Source organism: Pagrus major, chromosome 18 (assembly GCF_040436345.1).
Source record: "Pagrus major chromosome 18, Pma_NU_1.0".
Lineage (NCBI taxonomy): Eukaryota > Metazoa > Chordata > Actinopteri > Spariformes > Sparidae > Pagrus > Pagrus major.
In genome coordinates, this window is record NC_133232.1 from 24,674,258 (window position 1) to 24,690,433 (window position 16,176).

At 38.5% G+C, this 16,176-nt stretch overlaps 1 protein-coding gene across 1 annotated transcript in view; it reads right to left on the reverse strand.

The window, feature by feature from the left end:
- Positions 1-290: 290 nt before the first annotated feature.
- The window catches only part of pdgfrb (platelet-derived growth factor receptor, beta polypeptide), a 31,966-nt gene continuing 16,080 nt past the window's right edge, over positions 291-16,176 (reverse strand). The window contains exons 8-23 of the mRNA XM_073486413.1: positions 14,949-15,064; positions 14,627-14,750; positions 14,274-14,485; positions 13,733-13,827; positions 13,518-13,650; positions 10,811-10,915; positions 10,426-10,536; positions 9,363-9,519; positions 9,002-9,168; positions 8,387-8,499; positions 7,397-7,519; positions 6,341-6,452; positions 5,430-5,529; positions 5,230-5,335; positions 3,611-3,903; positions 291-2,407 (exon numbers count right to left, since the gene is read on the reverse strand). Coding sequence (XP_073342514.1) covers positions 2,260-2,407; positions 3,611-3,903; positions 5,230-5,335; positions 5,430-5,529; positions 6,341-6,452; positions 7,397-7,519; positions 8,387-8,499; positions 9,002-9,168; positions 9,363-9,519; positions 10,426-10,536; positions 10,811-10,915; positions 13,518-13,650; positions 13,733-13,827; positions 14,274-14,485; positions 14,627-14,750; positions 14,949-15,064 — 2,215 coding nt within the window. The 3' untranslated portion in view covers positions 291-2,259. The remainder of the gene's footprint in view (positions 2,408-3,610; positions 3,904-5,229; positions 5,336-5,429; positions 5,530-6,340; positions 6,453-7,396; positions 7,520-8,386; positions 8,500-9,001; positions 9,169-9,362; positions 9,520-10,425; positions 10,537-10,810; positions 10,916-13,517; positions 13,651-13,732; positions 13,828-14,273; positions 14,486-14,626; positions 14,751-14,948; positions 15,065-16,176) is intronic.

A 16,176-nucleotide genomic window follows, 5' to 3' on the forward strand; every position in this document is an offset into this window, starting at 1 on the left:
TCTGACCTAGGAATCAGAGATATGAGACTGTAGAGTGAGAAAGAAGTCATTATGGATGTGTGCAGCCTCTTCCACGGAGGTTATGGGAATATTTATCAGAGAATGTGCCGGGAAGAAATGTAGCTTTGTAAAAGTGAGACCAGCAGGAATTATTTTCAACCAGGATTAATATGTTTTGTTATTAAATTTAGTATTTTTAGCTGTTTTAACAGTGCACAAAAGACAGACAGTTCAGCCAGACGAGAGCCACTGGATTCACATGATTCATAAAAGAGTCACACTCCCAGTGCTACTACGATAATACACATTTATTGTCACATTTACAACATATAAAATGGCACATATAAAAAATACATTTGTAAACTGCTTTGGTACCATAGCTTGTGATACAGTGATCTTGTGCATTTTTAATTGCTACAGAAAGTTACAATGTGTTGTTTTAAATGGTGGATTAAGTACTGAAAGTCGAAACATTGTGTAAGTGAATGTTATACAATGCAATAGAGGACTAAAAGCATCATTTTTTACATGTACACATATGGCTATCTAAGGTCTATTGAGCACAGCAGCCCTTCATATCAGCGCGCAACAGTAGCTGCAAGACAAAACTCTGTCAGTCTATGCAAAGGCACTCGTGTGCCATCTTGTGCTATGGCAGTGATACGCTGTGTTTATTATATTCACTTGTGTGAGTCACCGGTCATCAAAGAAACTGCTTTACTGTAACAGCCACATATTTTGATTTATTCTATCTTTATCCTATTTATATCTTCTTCATGAATATCCTCGTTCTTCTAAATAAAGTGCAAATCTGGCACAGAACTATGTAATAAAACTACATAAGGAAAGTAAAAAATTCACAAATGACACACAAATACATTTCATATAATCTTCACAAAAAAAAGAAAACAGGTAACCTCTATATGGCATATGTAGCTAAATAGAATGTATTTCTCATCGTAAAACAGTGCATGTAGAATCTGTCTGCATTTCAGGCCTTTTTACAAAGTCTATTACAATACAGTGAATACAGTTGTTGATTGTACTTCAGGAAAAAATGCAACATAATTACTCAATTCACTTAAATTTCGATGACTGGTGAAAGTTTGGGGATTTGCATATTCTTGTTTTTTCCTGTTTCTCTTGTGTGTAAATTTGTTTATTGTTTGTTTTTATCGTTGTGTAAATCTTTTGTGTTTGTAAAACTAATAAAGTCTTTCATAAAAAACTAAAAAAAATTACCCGCTTCTCTAAAAATCGCCACTGTTTGTGAACAGTAAAGAGTTGATAAAGTAGTAACAGCCAATAATATGTCTCAATGTAACTAACTAAACTAGCACATGTCTAATAAGGCCTCATAAGTCTCTTTCAACAATGAAAAATACAGTAAATGCATGACGTCACACTCAGGGTGGGAAGCTCAAGTGTCACACTGCTGTAGGCTATTTCAGGTTGCGGGTCATATAAACGTAGGGAATATGACAATACATTATCATTTCACAGCTTCCCGATTGATCAGCAACTGAAAAAACAATGGATAATGAAAATTTCCGAGGGTCATCGAGATGTTTTCAAGGTTGAAAACCTATTATCTACAGCTAACGTTAGCATTCAGCCTCCTACTAGCTCACGATACTGTTTGATCGTGTTACATCATACCACAGAATAGCCGTAATTTAACCCTCAATTATCAACGCACATCTTGGATTCATTTATTTAACGTTAGCTAGGGTATGCTAATGTTAGCTGACGTTAGCTGCTGTCTAACGGTAGCTAATGGGTTATCAAACATGTTGTTTTACCATGAAATACGGCCCGATGTCCCTTCAGATTTTAACTATTCATTGTCTTATTGGTTGCTGTGAAATAAAAACAATTTGTCAGATTCCCTGCGTACAACATCGTTCTTTTGATTACAGCATTTGAGCCTCCCACCCTGAGCGTGACATCAGAGGAAAATGGCGGCCATGTGAATATGGTCTATAGGAGTGTGAGGAGAGTACCGTATATGTTGTGGCAAACTTCCAATCAATGGAAATGGAATTGGAACCATTTTGTAGTTTCAGAGGTACTAAGTGTGACACAAAAACTGAAAGAAAGGCAAAACTTTTTGAGTGCTTAGTGGAAAAACAAAGATTGCCTTCTTAGTCTCAATTTTGCTACATTCTAATTTAGTCATGTTCCCTTTTTCGAGACCTGTTCAAAAAAAAAAATTCCCAGAAAAGAGCTCTTTTTTCCCTCAAGGTTTCCTACGTGTGGCTACAGGAAGCTGTCTTCTACCTCGGGCGTTCCTGAGGAGCCGAGCAGAGCGTCTCTCTCACTGGTCTCCTCCAGCCTGTCCTCTTCTGGAAGGGTTTCAGCCGTGTCCTGCGACATGGAGTCAGTCTCCTCCTCCAGAGCCAGAGAGCTGAGGGCAGGAAAACAGAACACTCGCAGTCATGCATGAGTCAGAGGAGGACATTAGTCTTAGTCACTATTTATTAATGTCTCTTTGTGGTGCGGATCCTGATCTTCCCTAATTTTTTTTTATCAAGAACCACAAGTAATTTTTAACCCAAAATTGAAACTACGAACTCATTTAAAGAAACAATGCATCTTTTGGTTTAAAGGGTAACTCCACCAATTTTATACATTTAAGTGTGTTTACAGGTCTTGGGCAGTACTACTGCATATGTAAAAAAGGAGTATAGAGCCTTTTGTGGCTCCAGAGGAAGCTGTGTGTAGTGATGTCACTCAGTGGCTAAATTGCATTGTGGGTAATGTAGGTTCTGCTGTATCGATATTGATCATTTGTTTTTAATAATGAGTCGAACAGTGTCATAGGAGTGCAATGCTAGACTGCTTTTCAAAACGTGGCGCCCACATTACCCCAAATGCAATTTAGCCACTGAGAGACATCACTCGAGGCAATTTATCAGGTTACATGCAGCTTCCTCTGGAGCCACAGAAGGCTTTAAGCTAGTTCTTTATATATTTATCCAAATACAGTAGTACTCCCCAAGACCTGTAAACACACTTTAATGTGTAAAATTGGTGGAGTTATGATTTTGACGTCAAAAAGCAGCACTTCTTACTCCTTTAAGGTGTTAAGCAGCCTATCATCCTGATCCTATGTTTGTTCTATTTTAGAGGCCATCAATAGGGCTGCAGCTAACTAGCCAGACTAACTAAAGCCAGATGCAATGTCTTGAAGTGGCTTGTTTTGTCCATTTTGATTAAAACCAAAACATACATAACTTAACATTTTTTGAAGAACATAAGAAAGATGACTGGTGAATAAATTCATTATAGATTGGCCCATACAGTCACTCCCGAAGTGATTGACAGGTCTTATAACAAAGATGATACTAATCAACATCTAAATCCAAGTTCAATATGAGTTATGGAAAAAAAAACTTTGAGTAAATGTGTAAATATATGTCGATTTTACAGTCTTTAAAGCCAACACGTCTCCATGTCGGCCTCCATAATACAGCTATTGTCACAGCTCAACATCTGGATGAGTGGGTGTGTGGTGGGAAAAAACACTGCTCTTGTTAAGCAAATACATGCTCATCTTTCTCACAGCCCGAGCGTTTGGCACATGTCTGCAGCATCAGCGGCTCTGTACCTTGCAGGGCTTTCCGACGGCACATCGGTGAAAACTTCCTCCGGCTTGGGGTCTGGGATGGGAATGATGTATTCGTTGTATGAAGTTATGCCTTCCTGTGAGTCTGCCTCCTGTCTGAATTCTCCGGGGCTCAGGTTCTGGTCATAGGGGTCCGGGGGGAAGGAGAAGGAGGAGGGGGATGGGGAGCCAAATGCTGGGTTGGCAATCGGAAAGGGTGAGGAGAGTCGGGGCTTGGTGCGGGCAACTGCCGGGTGGTCACTCTTCAGGAAGTTGTCGTTGACTTGGCTGTATCTCTGTTGTCAAGAGACAGTAGTTTGATTATTTGAGCAATGAGGAATTTTAAATTATTATCATAAAGTTACTAGACAGAACTTTAATTTCTTGTTGATTCTGGTGGCCTATGTGGACAAAAGATGAGGAGGATGAAACAAAGTAAACTCTGTTTTAGTGCCGCACCCTACCACCAGACTAGAGAGCAGCTTCTTTCCTCAGGCTGTGAGAAACCTCAATCCTCTGCACTCGGCAACAAAAATAGTTTTTATTGTTCAGAATCAGACTTAGTGACAGGCATTGAGAATTACAATACAGAAATAGCCAGTCTTCTCACTGATTTGCTTTTGTAGGTCATATCGAGGCGTCACTTTTAAATTGTGACTGTTTAATTACCAGTTAAAAACTCCTTGTAGGACATTTAGGGAATCAAACTGGTGGACAATGTGTCTACAAATAAATCTGTAATTTTCTGCTAGTCTTCCTCAGACCAGTCAATACTCTCCACTTCTGTAGATGACACTGATAGTTATTTGCTCAGAGGAGTATTTTGCTGAACTAATTGTATTCTAAAGGATTATTTTATCTTACTACTGTCTTAAGACATACTTTTGTCCCACATCCCGTGTTAATTGACTTCATGCAAACATAACTGATATTATATAGTTTATATGCAAACATTCAACGCTAAAAGGTTGTTTAACAAACACAACAGTGTCATAGAGAAGACACAAAAGTGGAAGAAGTGCTTCGATCATTTACTTACACAGAAATGCATCTAAATCTTTACTTTTTCTGAAATATTACCTGCTGGATATACTTAAAGTATCAGTAAAATGTAAAGGTGCTTGTTACGCAGTATTATTAATGGCTTATCATTTCAATGGATTAATGTGGAAGTAGAACTTTCACCTTTAGACAGGCTTGAGGAATAACTTTAATAGCTACTTTGCAGACTGCTGCTGCATCAGAGCCAAAGTAGAACATTTAAAACAATTTATTTAATTAGGTAAAAGAATTGTTTAAAAAATCACAGATTGATTTCAATAATCAGAAAACTGCTTTATTTCAGATCTGATAATTGGTTGAACTAGAGTATACAGAATATATGTTTGGATGGCTTTTACCTTTACCAAAGAAGTATCTTACAATATCTTTACTTTTACTCAGGTATTACTTTTGGGCCTTCAACTGGCCACTAGAGGGCAAACAGGCCGACTGTGAGTAAATGAGTGAATACAGGAATTCATGTAAGTATAACCTCACCCGATTAGTTTTTAATATCTGAAGATCTGCTATATGTCATATAGTGTTACATGTCCAAGCTTACAGTTTAATGTCTCACTGACCTTTTTATAGCTCTCTGTCAGCATATTCCCCACACTGTGGACCAAAAAGGAGAACTCAGGCCTCTTCTCAAACTTCTCATCCCAGCACTTCTTCATGATTTCATAACTGCAACATAAACAAGATAACAGTAATTAATTTCTCAACACTTTCATGTCAGAGAGGCAACTGGAGAGGCAACTTTAATTACAGTGACACTCACACTTCATCAGAAGCGTGGGCTGGTTTGGCCATTCGGTAGCCTCTCTTCAAAGCGCTGTAGAACAACTCATTCATGGGCAGATCAGGATAAGGGGTTCCTCCTGCAGAGAGCATTTTAAATCATTTTAGTCATGCACACGCTATGAAATCGAAACAAGAAGTAAATATAATCTGTAAATGTAAACTTCGATAAATCATAAGTACACGAACCAAAATATGTCCAACTAAGAAGAACATTGTGTTAACGTAGAGGACATTTGACATGATAATTTAATGTTATTTACTTTCTCACAAAAACCGAGCTGACGCAACAAAAAAAAAAAAAAAAAGAGATGAAAAAACCCAGTGAATGTCAGATTGAGACGTGGAAGCACAGAGAATCTTTAGTTATAACTTACAGAGGCTGGATTGTGAGTTTGTTTTTCACCACTAAGGCTAACGCGACCTACAGTATGTAATAAACTGTCTCCTTTGTCTTCATGGTAGTTTCAAAAAAATCGTGGGAAGAGGCAAAAAAAAAAAAAAACTCACAATACTCAAGGAAATGCAGTTTTCAAAGCTCGACTGTGCCTAATAAGATTAAGACCTCATATGAGGCTTCAAACAAACTGGTATGTTCTTGAAACCATACATGGAATCTGAAATGTGCTTCAGCTTTATTTACACACATTTATTTTATTTGAGACACATGTTTTATTCTCATACTTTATGGTTTACCACGAAGAGAGCAAGGAGAAAGTGTGCGTGTGGCTTCAAGAATTAACAAGTCAAGCAGGTGAAACTAGTACAATGTGACCTATATAAGCGATTCAAGAAGATGAATACCTCTTCTGTGTAAACCAGTTCTGGTTTGGATTGATGGCTTTTTTTAAGTGTGTTTATGGGTGTGAATATGTATGTGTTATAACTGACCCAGTGTGAAAATCTCCCAGAGAAGAATGCCGTACGACCACACGTCGCTCAGGGTGGTGTACAAATTGTGGAAAATGCTTTCTGGTGCCATCCACTTCAGGGGCAGGAACGTCTGAACGACAGAAAAACAACAGAAAGCTGTTTTATTAGTCAACTGGGTTAAAAGTCCAGTTGGCTGTTTGTGCTACCAATGCAAATCCACTCAGGATCTTGTGCGTAATATTTAGTTATTTAGCTGCAGTGTTATCAAATTTCAGTAATATACATTAAATAACATTCATTTGTAGCTGTTTTTTTCCAGACCGACTTTCTTTAAGTGCATTTTAACTCAATATGAATAAGAGCCAGATTTCAATATAATGTAAATGTATATGTTAATGTAAAGGGTCACATTTAATACAAAGTTTTTCCATGAATGTTGACTCAATTTGTACAAACTAAATAACTAGATGTGTGATTTAGAAGACAGAATAACCAATTACTTTGTTTTTCAATACTTTTTTGTATAATACTTGAATAAAAACACATTATATTTATTATGTCTGAATTACTTTAATTTAATAAGCACTTTTTTTTTTAAATATTCACATTGACATGAGAGAAAAACTTTGCATTAAATGTGACACTTTACATTGGACTTATCTAACTTAAAATTGGATGAAAAATATGTGATGAAAAAAACTTAAAGGTGCACTATGCAACTTTTTTACAGGCCTATAAACAAAGCAACAGAGCTCTTGATATGGAACAGCAGTTTGAAAGAGCTAACATGACTTTTAGATGTACTTAAAGGCCATATGTTTACATCTGTATTTGTAAACATTAGCGCGAAGTAGGCTTGTATTTTGAGTTTTGGTAGGGTGAGAACGCAAATAGCCCATCTAGAAGTCCTATCGTTCAATAATATATGACTAAATAACCAAAACTGTTACTAACAAAGTTACATAATGCACCTTTAAAGTATGTTTTAGTCAAATAAAATATTTTCTGAGTGGTTTAATTATTTTCATTGTAAATCCTTGATCTCTGCACTGCTGTTGCCACTTTGCCACTTACGCTGCCTTTAGAGATGTAGTTGGAGTCATGCATGATGTCTCTGGCCAAGCCGAAGTCACAGATCTTCACCAGTTTGCCCTCGCAGATCAACACATTCCTGGCAGCAAGGTCACGATGGACGCACTGTGGTGGAATAAAAATAATAGAATTCAATTAAATCATTGTTTTTTACCCTCCAGAAACAACAAACAACAAGCAAGAGAGAGCAAGATAGTTGAGAACCAGAGGGGCGCCAACTTTACAGGAGAGCAAAACAAAATATAACCATACTTTACACTGACTCTTTTTACAAAATTCAATCTTAGATATTAAAGCTTAATAAATATGTTGATGGCAATATACTTAAAGCAACATTATGTAACATTTTTACCGTAAAATCACAGCTTCTAAATCATTTTGATCGTACAGTGTCTTGTAATATGGTGAATTGTGTCTCTGTCTCAGCCACTCTGCTCCCCCATCACTTGTTTCTTCACTATGTAACTTCAGTAAGAGGGTAGGATCACAGCGTTACATACATGTTTACTTCAAGATGAAATTGCTTTATTCAACAACATTTTTACATATTTTGTTCGAAGTCAGTGTTGGGTTTGATTAATTACTTTGAATTGCTTTAACATTCAACTGTGCCCAATCGGAAATAGAACAAGCTCACCAACAGCTTTAATTATATATATATATATTACTAATCTTTCCCCAAAATGTAACTTACACCCCTCTGCTTCTGACCCCTTGTTATATAATGTTAACTAGTAAACTTTACAGGTGTTGATAGGTCACTTTAGTTATCTTCAGATCAAGCCAAGCTAGCTGTTTCCCCGTTTCCAGTCTTCATGCTAATCTAAGATAACCAGCTGTATCCAAACATATGCATCAGCAAGAAAGTGAATTAGCTTATTTTCCAAAATGTGGAACTATTCCTTAGAATCTAGCAGCTTAAGTCCACCATTACCAGCTACATATGATGAAACACTGATCTTAAAATCCTACATTCTTGGAGGCGAGGAACTCCATCCCCTTTGCCACTTGGTAGCTGAAGCCCAAAAGATCGTCATAGGTGAGAACGGTAGAGTCGCTGATGACCAGGTCCAATCTGCCGCCACCTTAACACGATGACAAGGTGAGACAACAAACGTAAGAGGTAGAAGAGAAAGCGAGGGGGACATCATGAATGAGGACATTGTCTTGATGTTGGGAAACTCCGCCTGTCCTGTGACTGCATGGGTTGAATTGAAGCTCATGCCTTTCATACGCTGTAACGTTTGTCTGCACATTCGCTCCGGTCTGAGATCAAAAAGCAAACTGTGTTCATTGAATTATGAGGCAAAAACAATTAATCTGTTCAGGAGTTCCACAAGTCCAGTGATTAAAAAGAGCTCCTTTCACTCATAAATACAGGGGAGTTCCTCCTCTTTAAGCAGCAGACAGATATTTACTCATTAGCCTCACATTATCTTTACATAAACTGTGTCTCATTCTTTTTGTTTCCTGTGTAAAGCGAGCTAAATTTGTCATCCTTGTTTTCAATTACAACTCTGGAAAACAAATTACTGTCAGTATAGACCGTGGACGGTATGATACAGACACAAATGGTTCGAGTCAAACCTTGTTCCTGATAGATCTCCTGCTGATAGGGAGACTCGTACGGAGAGGGCTGGATGTCCGCATACTTGATGGAGTCTATCTGCTCCTGCATGGGCACGTAGAGCGACGGCTCGTCTTTACTCATGTCCATGTATCCTCCATCACTCTCACTTCCAAATGACACGTAGCTGGAGGGACACATGAAGTGTGAAAATGTCCTGAAACTGACCTAAATCATCCATACACACATACATTCATGGTTCTTCATCATCAATACACTTTATAGGAGAAAGTAATCTGCGGTATGTGACAGTAGATAAAAGTTATACAGAAGGCTCCTTTGTGCAGCTCTGGACAGAGATTTAGTGCCTGTTCCTCTCACCCTTTTCTCTGGCTGAGTGGAGTGCTCCCTCCTGAGATGAGGCAGCTGTCATCTTGGTTCTTCTCAGCGTAGTACTGCAGGAGAGTGTGCTTGTTCCTGTGCAGGTAGTCCACCAGGTCACCATAGCGACAGTACTCGGTCACCAGATACAGAGGTCCTGATTAATGAGGAAGAAAAATCTAAATTTAGGATTCACTAAACACTACTAAAAAAACCATTATAGGCAGGGTACGCTTGTACTAATTTACTAAGCTAGTTAAATGTTTAGGGAAAGCCTTTATAATAATATTAAAAGAAGCTGAAAAATGTTACAAAAATGTTACATCATTAACTGATCATGTGGACTATAATCTTTCACATTAACATTTTAAATAGCTCATCAAACTGTTGAAGGGCTTTCCCTTTTTACTGTAAAGAAGCAGCACTTCCAGCTGGAAATCATGAAAACAAATTAATTGAGCAATGATGCACAACACTTAATAGACTTTGAGATACACACTTGAATCAAGAGTCAACTTTACTCAAAGCTCCCTAAAACAAATGATAGATTCATACAAGTAATCCCTTTCATTCATCACTTATGACCCACTAGGAGCGTGCGTCACTGTCTATTTCTGCAGAGACCCTGCCCTCTGCCAGTAATTTCAAATTTTCATATTATTTTGTGTGTTCAGGACGTTTGTGGGCGTAAGTGATTCTGGAAAAAGATAGTTAAATGTTGAGTCATTCGCAGGATGTCACTAGGGTCGTTTATGCTTAATGTTAGATATGCAAACGGTTATGGACAGGACCTTCGGTCTGGACTCTGGTGAGCCCAAAGCATCGACATGTGAATGAGACTCAACAATCATCTATCTTTCTCCAGAATCTCTTACTGCACCCTTGAATGGCGTGGTTACAGCAGCTGACAAATCCTGCATAGTATGCCTTTAACTTCATATCTGTAACTTTTAGATCCGATATAGATGTGAGACTGAAGCACCAGGACAATGCCCTTCACCAAAAATGACTACACATGACCTACTTGTCATGGGTATTAGCTCAGTATAGCACTGGTGCCTACCATGTTTGGTGCAAGCTCCCAGTAAGTTGACGATGTTGAGGTGAGGACCCAGGTGACTCATGATCTTCAACTCTGACATCAGAGCCTGAGTCTCACTCCTCCTGGCTGTAGCTGGAAGGAGAGAGAGAGAAGGAGGTAGGTATGAGGGCAGGAGAACTAAACATGCTTGGATCAGGACACACTGCGTCCCTGCCAAACTGCTCAATGACCCGTTGGCTGAAACTTGAACCAGGCTGGCAACGAAACTAAAGCTCAGCAGGCTGCTGCTCCCTCCGTGCTCACAGGAATATTGCTCTGATGTCACAGTATTTGACAGCTGTACGCAGGGGACTCTACTGTGGTCCACACATGGCTTTCTACTGTGTTTTTACATTGTATGACTTACATTTCAGCATTTTCACGGCCACCTTTGTGCTGGACTGGGAATGAGTGAGACTATAGGCAGTTGCTTCAACCACCCTGCCAAAGGCTCCTGATCCAAGAGTGCGACCTGAAACACAAAGAGAGGCTCAGTAGGACAGAATGTGAATGCAGCATATGGCAGACATGAAAAGGAAAAGAGACCCTCTGTGTTCATTTAAAGATTAATCTAAGCAAATTTCTCTTGTGCGATTACAAACTGGCTTGAGCAAGTTATGAGAGATGGTCCAGATTTATGGGGCCAATAATGTAGTAAGTAAACATGAGAAGAGAGTAATATCTGTGTGCGTAATCAGATTTGTATATGTGTAGAACAAATCTTGAAAACTGTCGTCAGATCTGCAAATGTCTGTAAATGTGCAGATAGGCTTCATACGTATGATATTGACACTTCTACAATCAAATCATATCATGTTAATGTTAATGGCCTGACTTTCATATCGGGAGGAGGAGGGGATGGTGGGGAAGTTACAGGCGAGAGGACTGCCATGCTGGTAACTGCAGTTTGAGCCTGCTTTTAGACCTTTCGTAAGCATGACACTACCAGATATTTTTAAAGATTGAAGAATTCCAGCCATGTTTGAGGCGGCCAAAACATGTATTTTAAGCCAAAACAGGATATTTTCCAATCCCTAGACAAGTGGGTTTTGTGCCTTAACCTGACCAGAACAGAAGCATATCTTTGTCACACGATGAAATTGAAAAATAGAATCATCGCCATTTATTCTGGAGATTGTGTTGCCTGTTGACCTTACTAACATTAAGGACAAGTTTATTCATTTATTTTCATTACTACTAGTAGACAGCAAGAAAAGCAAGAAGACAAATGTGTAAAGAAGTGTGTGTGTTAAAAGTCAGGATGTCTTGGCTGGAAAGTGATGGAGAAGGGAATATTGTTGAAGTACAGATGTTTGACCTTGAAAGAAGGGAGGTACTGAGATTATTGATAACTGGTATGAAAATGTGGTTAGCTCCAATGTGGATAAGTTAATTTTATGAACAGTAAGAATGTAATGGTACTAAATACATGAAGGATGACATAGTGGTGTCCAAAGTTGGGAGGAACTTGAAGGGAGATGAGGTTTAGCATAAATGTGAGTGACGTTTTGCCATTAGTTAAGTTGATTCCCACGACCCTGCTTTTTGACAATAAAACCCAATCTTCATTGAACTCTGAAGATTGTTTGAGTGTATTTATTTTTAATAAAATGATGATGGAGATCTGAACTCATCTGGCCCAAGTAAATATTTTCCACCCCAAAATGCTGCTTGAAAATAAAGAAATGAATTGAAAGGGACCAAAACAATTCGCAAATGCAATACCAGGCTATAGATCTGTGAATGTGTGCACAAATCTGTAAATATGTACATAGACATTAATGGCTGAAAAAAATTGGTTCCAAGAGATGGAAAAACATACAAGTCATCAGTTACAACTCAGGCTGGCCTCTCAAATCTTTTTACACGTGATATTTGCTACACTTCTTCCGTGGCAGATATCTGCAAACATGTGTGGAGATTTTTCTGAGCCTCAGTAGCTACACAGCCTACGTGCCACCAGTCAGTTTAAGCAATTCTCAATACACATTTATGGATTCTTTTACACAATCTGATAACATTCCAGTAAAGTTGCAAAACTTTCCACTCACATTTGTAAATTGTTCTGCCACAATAATGGCCCCATACAGATTACTTTCCTGAGGGCCTGAGTGGACTTGGGAAGCTTCCTGTTTTTAAGGAGCAGCTGACTACAACACATCATCAACAACAAAGGTTTAAAAAGAGCTTTAAAAAATGAGGTGGGATTCAGGCCAAGAAGACAAGTTTAACAAAACTCACTTAGTATTCTAGCCCCATCTATGCCCAGACGACCCAAAACACCCACAGCACTAAAGTCACCTGGTGATATTTTGTTTGCTCTGGTCTGAGCAACAAGCAGACTGCCGACTAAAAGTCTGTTTTGTATGATAATAATAAGTGATCACAACTAGTTATAAAGCAATTCATATATTAATCCAAGATAAAAATATTGAGCAATAAAAGCAATAAGGGAAGTCGTTCCTTTGATCACAAATGTATCAAAAATAATTATATTTAACTAAAGTAATAACAAAATAAAAATAAAAAAACATGTCAATGATAATAAAGTTGGCAATAGGAAACCAAAGGGACATTAAAATGTCATCTTAAATTCAGTTTTTTGCAAACTGTATTGTTAACTTTATTTGTAAAATATGTGTGTATTTTCTAATTAAGAAATGATTTTAAGTATGGATTAAGTATTATTAATCTATGTTTTATCTGTGTATTAAAAAACTTTCAAATATCAATATATAAACAGACTTGTTGTGTAATTGGATGTCAAATGCTCACTTGTTTTATAGTGATTTCCAAGGCCTCACTAAGCATTTTCCATCATTTGCACTTCAATATTTAAAATGACAAGAACGTTTTTGAAATGTATATGTTAACACAAATACATTTTAAAGCTATCTATTAATGAAACTGTGTTTATTTTTGACTTGCCTACTATGTATATAAATAGTGGCAGCACATCCAAGTCAAAGTCAGTTATTTTTTCCACAGCCTACATCACATAAGGTGTCTCACTGGGCTTCACATGCTGGCACCTCTCCATACTATCATCTGTCCCTGTTTGCCTGAGGACTCACCCAGCACCAGGTGGTCTCGTGGCATCTCCCAGGCCAGGTCGTACGGCAGGTGGATGGGGTCCACATAGATGTACTCATGACCGTCCTGGCTCACGGACTCTATCACCTTCCATCTGATCTCATAGCGAGGTTTCTGGGGATAAAAACACACATGAGACCAAAACAAAAACATCTTCCTATATTTTGATTTAGTTTTAGTTTAGTTTGTTTCTCACCTTCCTCCACACAGCGATGAGGATGATGATAGACATGATGATGATGGCCACTAAGGCCAGAACAGCAGCCAATACTGCCACCTGGGAGAACAGAGCTGCAACAGGCAGAAGGACAGGGAGCATTAGCTGAGGTTAAATTCAAACAGAACATTTAACCAAGTTGTCCCAAATTCTCAACAGACTTAAAACTTCACTTTATTAACATGTTGGCAATGATTCTGCAAAGAAAGTTTCAGTTAGATGACATTTAAAGCTTTAGTACAAATACACATATTTTATCCTCTCTTACTGTTTGGTGAAACCTTGTGAAACATAAACTTTTCAGACTTAAATCTTGTTTATTACCAGACCACCATGTGTTTGTTTAGTTGAACCTGACAATGTAAAATTTTTTCCTTTAATCATTGTACATTTATGATGTGAAAAGAGAAAACTCATACAAATAATGTTCTACAATTTTCACTTCTCTTTGTAAACAGGACTCGTATCCTTCAAGTGACACAGCAATAAAAAAATGGGACAATCTTAATGTGACACCTACTGCTGGACACCAGTTTGACGTCTCTTCTGTCGACGAGTCCTTCTTTATTGCTGGTCTCACAGCGAACTGTGACCTGCTGGGGCTTGTGGAAGGTCACCTGGCTCCGGACCTGGCTGGTTTTACGAGTCTCACTGAAGCTGACGTTGGTTCGGATGCTCAGCACCTCTGGCTCTGGTATCAGTGGCTGCCAGATCGCTGTCTGGTTGCTGCACCTGCAGCAGGACAAGAGATCAGCAGGTGGAATCACTGAAGTTGCGCACAATTTGAAAGTAAAATAAATTTGAGTGTATGGTCAACCCCCCAGTGTTTGTTATGTGACAGTTCAGTGATGAATGGAGGGTGGTGTGACTTACTTGAGCATGCTGTCACAGCTGTACCACTGTATGGTCGGGGTGGGGACCCCCTCAGCTACACAGGTCACCAAGTGTCTCTTCCCAGGGAGGTGGTGGTCCGTCAGGTCTTTAATCTGAGAGGGGACTACACACAGGGGGTACAGCGGTCATTAATCATCACTGACATGGATAAAAAAAAGACTGTTCTTTATTTTTCTTATGTAAAAACATCACTGTCAAAAAATCTGTGCTTCAAGACCTTTGCTGCGGTTTAAGAACTAAAAATGTACAAAAGCACCCTGAATGCTGTGATAAATTTATCGTTCTTAAAACGATCGCTCACCTCTGACTTCCAGGTCAAAGGTCACTTCCTTTGTGTCATCTCCATTTGTGACAAGGACGGTGTAGAGGCCCTTCTGCTCCGTCCTCACCCTCACCAAGGTGAGAATAGTAACATACCTGAGGTAGAGCAAATACAGACAAGAGGTGAGGATATTTTAAAAAATATGACTATTCGCTGTTCCTTTCTTTGAATATGCATGAGCTGCCAAATATTTGTCATAAAGGGGAGAGATTTATGGAATGACTGTATTGAAGATGATTGAAGAGACTAAAGATTTGATTAGATCTTATTTTACATACAGAGAAAGGGAGACTCAGTGCAAAATTTTCTTGACCATAATTAATCATGCGAACATAGGACGTAAAGTATTTTTCTTGCTTATGGTAGACCAAACCTACGGTAACCCTAACCCTTTTAGATATATTTCCCAGGAACTTCCCAGGAAAAAAGAAACACCCTTGATTTCTCTCCTCTTTAGGTCTTCCCCTTAGGATATGCATTTCCCATCATCACACTATAAATGTCTTGATAAGCTCCTTCTAACTGCTCGCAACTGAATTTTGCATGATTGCATCAAAGCCAGTGTCTGCTGATGACTGGTTACTCTGAACTCAAACTATAGTTGACTGGACTATACTTTAGCAATTTACTTGTTGTTTGTTACTTTTACTATTTTTTCCCTTTTTCTTTTGGTTGTTGATCATATCACATTTTCTTATTTGTTTAGTTAGGGGGACTATGTGGTTGTTGTATACTGTTCTACTTATTGTAAATTTTTGTTTAAATTCAGTAGGGTTTGCTAAAATAATATAGTCACGTCTGGTATTTCTCTCTCTTTTTTATTTTGAGGTGTGGACTTTGGTGGTGTTTGTTAACAGAGGGCTTGTTTCTCCATCTGTGAATCGAGCATGCGGATGATATTTCACTTTGTCGTATTACTTTGTAATATGTGAAAACATGGTCCCACAATTAAAACACTGTTTGGCTTTTTTTCCCTGAAAGACATCTGTGAGTTGTGACAGGTATGTTGTGTTTATGGTTCCTGTGCGATGAATGATGGAGTCCGGCCCTCTGGAGAGTATTGTGTTTCTCTCTGAAGAGGCCTTATCTGGTGTTGACTGATGAGAGCTGGACGCCTCCGGAGGCTGTCACCCTAACACAGGTTCTGTGCTGATTGTTTAAATGTATAAACTCATATGAGTATATTACTTTATGGTATGTAGGGCAT